Consider the following 9,999-nt stretch of genomic DNA (forward strand, 5'->3'; position numbering starts at 1 on the left):
GTCTCCAGCCCGGGTCCCCGGGCCTCCGTGCGCCGCTGCGGCCCCTTTTCCCGCGTTCTCCCTGGTCGGGCCTTTATCCTGCTCCGGCCATTGCCTCTCGTAGTCGTTGCCGTCTCCTCCGCGGGGAACAAAGCTGCCCGCGTGCGCGGCGGCCGTCCCTCGTGCTCTGGGGCTTGCGCGACCCCGGGGACTCGGCAGACTTGCTCAGCAGGGAGGAGTGGGCGCTGCACCGTTCCTGATGCCTCCGGGGAGGAGGGGACCAACCCTGTGGCCCCAGCGCCGTAGGACCTGGGTTTCATGGGGGTCCCTTTGGTCTCCGTGGAAAAAGTCACACGGGTTCATTTCTGCCCCTCGAACAGGCTTGTGTCTGGAGCTGGAGACATCAAGCTCACTAAAGATGGCAATGTGCTGCTGCATGAAATGGTGAGCGGTCAGCGCCGTCGGGGTTCTCCATAGGACGTTGGGTTTGTGGGAAGATCTGTAATGTTTATTCGCGATGTAGGAGGACATCGTATTCTCATCAGATCGTTTTCCAGACAATGCAGGAAGTAGAAAAGAAATGTGATCAGTCATAGTAGCAACAGTACATACAGTACCGTACCGTACAGTGAGGAGCCCTGGAGACTTGATGGATAGCCTGTTCCGCCAAAGCCTTCCCATCCAGTAATTTGGCATCCACTGATGGTCTTGGCCAACAGGGCTGTTAATTGTTTGGATCGTGCCAAGTGATGATCCTGGAGAAGGCACACGGGTCCTCGCTTTGTCATAAAGAGGCTTGCATGGGTTTGAAACTATTAGGTACTGTACTTGTTCGCTCCATCACTTGGAGTAAACTTTAACGGAGCCTCAGATTTCCTTCCCAGGAAATTAGAGATGATCTTGAGAAGTAAACAGATTTATACATGAAAAGGTTTTAGTTGTCAGGAACTGACAGTGCAAAATAACTAAAGTAATATGTAGCTGAACACTTGGGCAATTTGGGTACGTAGCACTTAAAGGGAGGCCTTTCACACATTTTAAGGTATATTTGGATTGTTTTAAGTTACTTAATTTTGTCTTTTTCTACTTCCAGCAAATTCAACACCCAACAGCCTCCTTAATAGCCAAAGTAGCGACAGCCCAGGATGACATAACGGGTGACGGTACCACGTCCAATGTCCTGATCATTGGAGAACTGCTGAAGCAGGCGGATCTCTACATTTCTGAAGTATACATGATTCTTGTGTTTTTGTGATATTTTATTATGTATAAGAAATAATATGGGTTTTATTTCTACAAATTGATGCATTAATAGTGGCTGAGGCCATAGCAGAATGTGAAGAGCAGGGTTTTATCAAGTTGCATTGCATATATTATATCTGTCTATGATATAGGTTAATAATTGAGATCTAAAAATGGGATGTTCAGGACAACTTATAAGGAAAAAGCCAACCAAAAATTTAAAATAAAAATTCTGCACCTTTTAGCCCAGAGTAGTTCCAAGATTAAAGCAAACCTCAATGAATACTAATCTGATGTCAGAAAGAACTTCCTGGGAAGACAGAGAAAGCAGACTCTTAGTTACCCTGTCTACTTTCTATTAGTAAATGATTTGAATTTATTTTAGATTACCTATAGGAAAGATATAATGGTCTGTTGACTGCAGGTTATTGTCACATGTTGAGTTTTTGTTGCTATTCCTTGCGGTTTGCACAGTGAACACCCAAGTGTGCTTTATAGTTCCCTTGGCTTTGACTCTGTGCTAGAGCAATGTCTGTTCTTTTCCTCTGCATTGAAAGGACTGTTTATCCTTTTAAATGTATTCATAAAGTCAGCACATTATATTGTATTAAAGGATAGGAATGATCCAGAATAAATCTTCAAAGATATACTTTATCATGAACTATAGTGGCATCTAATTGAAGAACTCCAGGGTTAGTGGTGGTTTTGTAATTGTCTTCATTATAGGGTCTTCATCCCAGAATAGTAACAGAAGGATTTGAAGCTGCAAAGGAAAAGGCACTTCAGTTTTTGGAACAAGTCAAAGTAAGCAAAGAGATGGACAGGGAAACACTCATAGATGTGGCCAGAACATCTCTGCGTACTAAAGTTCATGCGGAACTTGCTGATGTCTTAACAGAGGTATGTGTTGAATTAAAAGCCCCTGATTTTAGAAACATCAGTATACTTACCAATTTCAATTATAGATTGCTCTCTAAAGTCTTCATACATGAAAAAGTAGGTTCATTCCTGTGGCGGTGATAATCTGATCTGTGTCCTTAAAAAAGTAAAGTGAGAAATTCAAATAATCATATACCTGACCAGGTTATAAAGGTATAATCAGAGCTCTCATTAAAAGGTTTATAATTAGAGATTTTATTATTGAAAATCTTACTGTTAACAATGTTTAACAATGTTTTTAATAAAATAGGAGGGATGTCTGATTCTTTAGGTAATGACAAATTGAAGTTAAAGAAATATAAATGACTTCGGCCCTTTGCAAATGTATTCTATTAGCTCATAGAAAAAGACTTAGATCAATTTGAAGGATGTTAAAGTCGAGAAACTGTAAACTGCAGAACAAGTAACATAAGCATCTTGACTTCTGCAAATCAAATTCATTTAATGGTTATACTCTTCTTATAGGCTGTAGTTGATTCCATTTTGGCCATTAAAAAACAAGATGAACCTATTGACCTCTTCATGGTTGAGATCATGGAGATGAAACATAAATCTGAAACCGATACAAGGTAGGTGGTAGAATGCTATGAAATGCTTATGAAGTGTGTTGTGTGTACAAATAGGCACTTTATACAACACATTTTTTTGGTTGATTTTTGTGTGTGTCTTTGAATTAATACCTATTGCCTAGATGAGTATTTAATTTACTCAATAATATTTACTTTTGAAGTTAATGGTATAATGTGTTTATAGTCAGAATGACTCAGAAAAGTGAGCTACATTGGTTGTTTGGCATTTATTGAACTGTTGGATACAAAACCTAATGGGAGACTGTTGGGGAATTATATATTTCAAAGATCTAGCTTGAAAACATTTTTTAAATAATTAGGTATTGTAAGGAATATTTTTTTAAATGTTTTTTATTTTAGAGAGAGAGGAAGGGAGAGGGATAGAGAGATAGAAATATTGATGTGAGAGAAACATTGATCAGCTCCCTTCCGCACACCCCCTACGAGGTATCGAGCCTGCAACCCTGACCAGGAATAAAACCGATGATCTCCTGGTTCATGGGTCAATGCTCAACCACTGAACCACGCCAGCCGGGCTGAAAGTCAATAACAATATAATGTGTTTTATTTATTTATTTCTTAGTTATAGTTAACAGACAATATTAGTTTCAGCTATGTAACATAGTAATTAGATGTTTATATCTACCATAATTTTTAATGTATTTTAACAGCTTAATCAGAGGTCTTGTTTTGGACCATGGGGCACGGCATCCTGATATGAAAAAAAGAGTAGAAGATGCATACATCCTTACATGCAATGTGTCTTTAGAATATGAAAAAACGTGAGTTTATATTCTCTTACAAATGGAATCGAGAAGCAGGGGAGCTTGGTATTTTGGGCAAGTCACTTTGTGAGACTCAGTTTCTCCACTGTACAGGCAATAATGCCTCAAATTGGGTTTGGGAGAATTCTAGGAATAAACTCAGAATATACCAGGGGCAGATCAGAATTACGTGGCTATTTGTTAAATAAAATAAACATTTTAACTCTCCTCCTCCCCTCATACTTTTATTTTTAATAGAGAAGTGAACTCTGGCTTTTTTTACAAGAGTGCAGAAGAGAGAGAGAAACTAGTAAGAGCTGAAAGAAAATTCATTGAAGATAGAGTTAAAAAAATAATAGACCTGAAAAAGAAAGTCTGTGGTGACTCAAATAAAGGATTTGTTGTTATTAATCAAAAGGTGAGAATGAACTTTGCTATATAAACTAGTCTGTATCATCCATTTTGATTTTTCAGGTGAAATACATTAAAACTAACTTTTTGTTGTTGTTGTTAACAGGGAATTGACCCATTTTCCTTAGATGCCCTTGCAAAAGAAGGCATAGTAGCTCTGCGCAGAGCGAAAAAAAGAAATATGGAAAGGTACGGCGGATAGCAGATCATCTGAGTGATGTGAATTTGTGCAAGTTAACTGAGATTATTCCTTTCCCCCCCCTCTATTTATTTTTGCTTTTTTCTTTTGATAAAATACACATAATACAAAATATACCACTTTCCCCTTTTTTTAAAGTGTAAATTCAGTGGCATTAAATTGTATTCACATTGTTGTGCAACCATCACCATTATCCATTTTCAGAACTTTTTCAGCATTGCAAACTGAGACTGTACCTATTAAACAGTAACTCCCCATTTCTCCTCCCCACTTCTACCCATACTCCTTCCCCTGTAAATACTGTTCTGTTGTCTCTGAATTTGGTACCTCATATAAGGGAATCATAAATAATTGCCCTTTTGTGTCTGGCTTATTTCATTAAGCATAATGTTTTCAAGATTCATCCAGATTGTAATATGTATCAAAATTTCATTCCTTTTTAAGGACAAATATTCCATGGTATGGGTACTATCACATCCTTATTTATCCATTTATCTGTCAGGAGACATTTATTTGGGTTTCTACCTTTTGGCTATGATGAATAATGCCACTATGAACATTGGTTTATACTTGTTTTACTTTTATTTTTAAAATATGTTTTTATTGATTTTAGAGAGGACGGGAGAGGGAGAGATAGAAACATTGAAGCATCAACATAGATCAGCTGCCTCCTGCACCCCCTTGCTGGGGTCGAGCCTGAAACTGGCATGTGCCCTGACCTGGTGACCTCTTGGTGCCTGCCTTGACGTTCAACCACGGAGCCACATCTGCTGGGCTATACTTGTTTTATTTTCAAACAATGACGGAGTGTACATATATTTCCATGTCAGGAGACAGCATCAAAGGGTTTCAGAGAAATATGAGAAAGCTTTTGTTTATCTTTAAAAATCATATCAGAGCCCTAGCCAGCTTGGCTCAGTGGATAGAGCATTGGCCTGCGGACTGAAGGGTCCAGGGTTTGATTCCAGCCAAGGGCACATGCCTGGGTTATGGGCTCGATCCCCAGTGGGGGGTGTGCAGGAGGCAGCCGATCAATGATTCTCTCTCATCATTGATGTTTGTATCTCTCCTCCCTTCCTCTTTGAAATCAATAAAGAAATATATTTAAAAAAAATAAAAATCATATCAGAGAAGTATTTGCTGACTTGGGAAAAGTGGTTTAAATGGAGGGTTAGGAGAAAAGACCAGTTTTTAGCTGGTTGGTGATAAATGGACAAGTTAAAATACATTTTAGAATATAATTTTAGTATGTAATTCTGAAAGATTGCTTCCTAAAAATAATCTTTTCTTTAAACATAACTGATAAAAATCACTTACATCTCCTTAAAATACTTCAATATTTCAGGCTGACTCTTGCTTGTGGTGGAGAAGCTCTAAATTCTTTTGATGACCTAAATCCTGATTGTTTGGGACATGCAGGACTTGTCTATGAGTATACATTGGTAAGTGTATTTTCTTTCCAGAGGTAATACTTTTTGGTTCATGAATTCTTCAGTAGTAAAAACTCATTCAAACTTGGGATCAGATTTATGCTTTATTTACACACATTTTGATGGTCCATTTCTCTTACATGTGTGTGTGTTTTTAAGAAATTACTTGAATGTGATTCAGTGTGTTTTCTGTGAATGTGCCATTTATCATTTTTTCTCTGATCATTCTTTGTACAACTATGTCCTGTTTTTCTGAAAATATTCTCTACATAGGGAGAAGAGAAGTTCACCTTTGTTGAGAAATGTAACAATCCTCGCTCTGTTACATTATTGGTCAAAGGACCAAATAAGCACACACTCACTCAAATCAAAGATGCAATAAGAGATGGCTTGAGGGCTGTTAAAAATGCTATTGATGATGGTAAGATCCTCACTTTATTCTAATTGTATTCTTTTTGCTATTCTGTAAGGCATGGCTGAATACTGTGTTCTTTTTGTCAGTAGCTTACACAGCCAGACACCATGCAAAAGTAGTCTTCCCTTTAAAATGGCTATGATGGTATGCCAAGTTTTTTCATAGCATATCATTACTAAAAGTGGATACAAATAAATAAGTTAAGAGATTGTAAGAGCTTCCAAGTGCTAGTTAAATCAGATCATGTTATTTGATATGTTGCTTTCAAATGCAATATTAAAATTGCTGTCACACTGAATTTTCAAGAAATTAATGGTCTTCATGTTTGTGTGTTTTTTGTTTTTTTTTAATATTTTTTTATTGATTTCAGAGAGGAAGGAAGAGGGAGGGAGAGAGACAGAAACATCAATGATGAGAGAATCATTGATCGGCTGCCTCCTGCATGCCCCCCACTGGGGATCGAGCCTGCAACCTGGGCATGTTCGAACCCGGGACCCTTCAGTCCGCAGGCAGACGCTCTATCCACTGAGCCAAACTGGCCAGGGCCATGTATGTGTGGGTTTTTTTTGTTTGTTTGTTTTTTTAAATATATTTTTTATTGATTTTTTACAGAGAGAAAGGGAGAGAGATAGAGAGTTAGAAACATCGATGAGAGAGAAACATCGATCAGCTGCCTCCTGCACATCTCCTACTGGGGATGTGCCTGCAACCACGGTACATGCCCTTGACTGGAATCGAACCTGGGACCTTTCAGTCCGCAGGCCGACGCTCTATCCACTGAGCCAAACTGGTTTCGGCCATGTATGTGTGTTTTAATTTGTTTTATAATTCCACAGTTTTCTTTGTAGCTGAGCATTTTCTCTCTTCTCCCCCTTCTTTCCCCACCCACCCAACAGGCTGTGTAGTTCCAGGTGGTGGTGCAGTGGAAGTGGCAATGTCACACGCACTGGTGAAATACAAGCCCAGTGTAAAGGGCAGGGCCCAGCTTGGAGTTCAAGCGTTTGCTGATGCATTGCTCATTATTCCCAAGGTCTGACTTTTGTTAACAGTCCATTTTCTAAAATGGAACAAAATGATTTCAGCTGATGAATGTGAAAGTTTTTTGGTGTGGGGTTTTTTTTTTTTTTCTTTCATAATGTGGATTTTGAGTAAGTTTGATCAGTTTTCTCCCTAACACTAGAACAGTGGTCAGCAAACTGTGGCTCGCGAGCCACATGTGGCTCTTTGGCCCCTTGAGTGTGGCTCTTCCACAAAATACCGACTTCTGCGCACGGGCCACGAAGTTTCAATCGTACTGTATGTGTGCGCCCGCACGTGGTATTTTGTGGAAGAGCCACACTCAGAGGGCCAAAGAGCTGCATGTGGCTCGTGAGCCGCAGTTTGCCGACCACTGCACTAGAACATCCAAATGTATTTGGTTTCCCTAGAAAGGAAACTTGAATATCTGAAGTTTCAAGTTGCAAGAGATAACTATTTTAAGAGGGTTTGCAGTGTATAGGGGATATATTTGAGTACAAGCTTGCTTTTTGTTTAAACTACAATCGATATAATGATTTTCTATTGATTATTAATGGATATACTATTTATTTATTGTGCATTTGACTATCGGTTCTTAGGTCCTGTATTTTAAAGGATTAAATTTGCTTGCCTTTAGGTTCTTGCTCAGAATTCTGGTTTTGATCTTCAGGAAACACTAGTTAAAGTTCAAGCAGAACATTCGGAATCAGGTCAACTTGTGGGTGTGGACTTGAACACAGGTAAGAGAATGCAACTATTTGTAGGGGGAAAACTCGATAATAGAGGTGAGGTAAAGCCAGGAAGAATCAAAAGAATCTTGGGGAGTTACTTTGCAGTTTAATATTAGTCCTATCAGTGAACTCTGGGTTCTAAAATATAGTATAAAAACAGAATGACTAGATACAGTAATTAAGGGAATCAAATATATACATTTGAATAGTTTCAAAGAGTATGGATTTGTTGATGTTACTGAGTGGTGGTAGGTGGTTCAGGTTAATATTGAAAAGCTTCATATTGGGTTTACTCAATTTTTTATCAGGGACTATGATATGGAAATATAAAATAGATGATCATATTCACTGATGGAAAAAGGCTAAGGGTAGCAAATAATGCTGGAAGAGGGAACCAAATATAATGAAATATTTAAAGCCCTGGTCTTAGGCCAGTGTAAGAACACAAATTATGTAAGTACAATATAAGAGAACTGAGATCCAGTCAATATGTAAGACCTACTGTTGTCAGCAACGTTGTTTACATTTAATAAGAAGGGCTCTGGAATGAGGAAAATTATAAGCCCATTTTGACCAGATTATAGTTCAAGTGCTGTAATTTAATATGGACAAATGTGTCCAGAAAAACAAGATGTTCAAATATTTGGTAACGGAATAGAGCTTTCCTACCACTCAAGTCTTCTAAGCAGAGATCAGTCATTTATCAAAGATACTGTGCACAGGAATCATATGATCATTCTGATCTTACGACCTGCTATATATGATTTTAAGACTACTGGATTACTTTTCAGGTGAGCCAATGGTAGCAGCAGAAGTAGGCGTATGGGATAACTATTGTGTAAAGAAACAGCTTCTTCACTCCTGGTAAGTTTGGGAAAGTCAAAACTAAAATAACCTTTAGGTAATTACACTCTTTTTATATTTGGCATATTCTGTTTAATTCCCCCCACCCCCACCCTCATCAAAATGTAAAAGAAAAAGTGCAAAAATGAAACTTTTATGTATGGAGGGGGAAATGGAAATTTAATTGGATGTAATTTGCATGGTTTAGTTGGAAATTCAGTTGAATTAGGGTTCATATCTGGAATCTGAGCCATCTGATTTTTCCCCCCCTTTCAGCACTGTGATTGCCACCAACATACTCCTGGTCGATGAGATCATGCGAGCTGGAATGTCTTCTCTAAAAGGTTGAATTGAAGCTTCCCCTGTACTACCTGAATCATGAAGACTCTACAGAGTGATCCTAAGAATACAGCTATGGAATTTTTGTCCTGGATTCAAATGATTTTTAAAGGAATTTTCTTTTCCCATCTGAAGAAAGGAGAGAGCAATGGCAACTACCTATTAAAATTCCAAAGTCTGAAATTATAATTACACTATTTTTTTTTAATTGTACTCAGTGTATGCACAACTAGCAGGCTGTTTTCACCCAATATGCACAGAATATTTTGCTTTCGTTTCTGTGATATTAAAAAAAAAAACATTAGAAAAGCATATGGTATCTATCTTATTAAATATTCCTTGAAAAACAAATTTTAATGGTTTAATAATTTCTTCTAATGATGTATTTTAATTTATCCAATAGTTCCCTATTGAGCATTTATTAAAAATTTTATGCTAATATAAATAACACTTAAGTAACAAGGTTTTGAAAGTATCCCTGTTTCTTTAGTATTAATTGCTGTGAGTAAAATGATTGGATCTTTTAGTGGGACATTTCATGCTTTGAAGTAGCTTTGCTAAAATGCTCCCCAGGAAAGTTAAGTGGGAGTGGGTAGAAAGATGGGTGAACTAGAGGCAAGGGAGTTGAAAGAGCTGCACATTTATAAAATGCAAAAATTAAAATAGAGGAGACAGAGGTTTGAAGAGGCTTGAAGGCATGGTGACAGGCCTAGTTGAGAAGAGATTTTCAGGTAGACCATACTGTATTTTCACACCCTGGACCTTTACTTATGCTGAAATACCCATCCCAAAACCTCCAGTGTCCTTCCACCCCCCCTCAAATTATTTGACCGTGTTTCCAAAAAATCATTTTTTATACAGGTCAGGTGGTGTAAATGAACAGTCCTTGAAGGTGAAATTGTGTTGCTAAGTTTTGTATTTTGAGGACTTGGCTACAGTAAGTGTGCAATAAATGTTTAACTTGAAACCTTTTCTGTCATCTTGCATTGGTATTCCAAGGCACAAAAGGGGTTGAATATAAAAGGGAAGGAAGTTAGTCCAAATATTCACAGGATCATGAAGGGGATTCTGAAATTACAGGGCAGTGATGGCGAACCTTTTGAGCTCGGCGTGTCAGCATT

The 9,999-nt window shown here is 38.1% G+C and overlaps 1 protein-coding gene across 1 annotated transcript; it reads left to right on the forward strand.

Annotated features, from left to right (window-relative positions):
- Positions 1 to 261: 261 nt before the first annotated feature.
- On the forward strand, positions 262 to 9,845 carry CCT6A (chaperonin containing TCP1, subunit 6A (zeta 1)). Its single transcript, XM_005872018.2, has 13 exons — positions 262 to 423; positions 1,073 to 1,207; positions 1,948 to 2,121; positions 2,626 to 2,729; positions 3,401 to 3,511; positions 3,752 to 3,911; positions 4,011 to 4,093; positions 5,449 to 5,545; positions 5,807 to 5,954; positions 6,845 to 6,978; positions 7,603 to 7,705; positions 8,488 to 8,560; positions 8,816 to 9,845. The coding sequence occupies exons 1-13, from the start codon at positions 298 to 300 to the stop codon at positions 8,886 to 8,888; spliced, it is 1,521 nt and encodes a 506-aa protein (XP_005872080.1). The 5' UTR covers positions 262 to 297; the 3' UTR covers positions 8,889 to 9,845.
- Positions 9,846 to 9,999: the final 154 nt, after the last annotated feature.

This window comes from Myotis brandtii, unplaced genomic scaffold, assembly GCF_000412655.1.
Source record: "Myotis brandtii unplaced genomic scaffold, ASM41265v1 scaffold363, whole genome shotgun sequence".
NCBI lineage: Eukaryota > Metazoa > Chordata > Mammalia > Chiroptera > Vespertilionidae > Myotis > Myotis brandtii.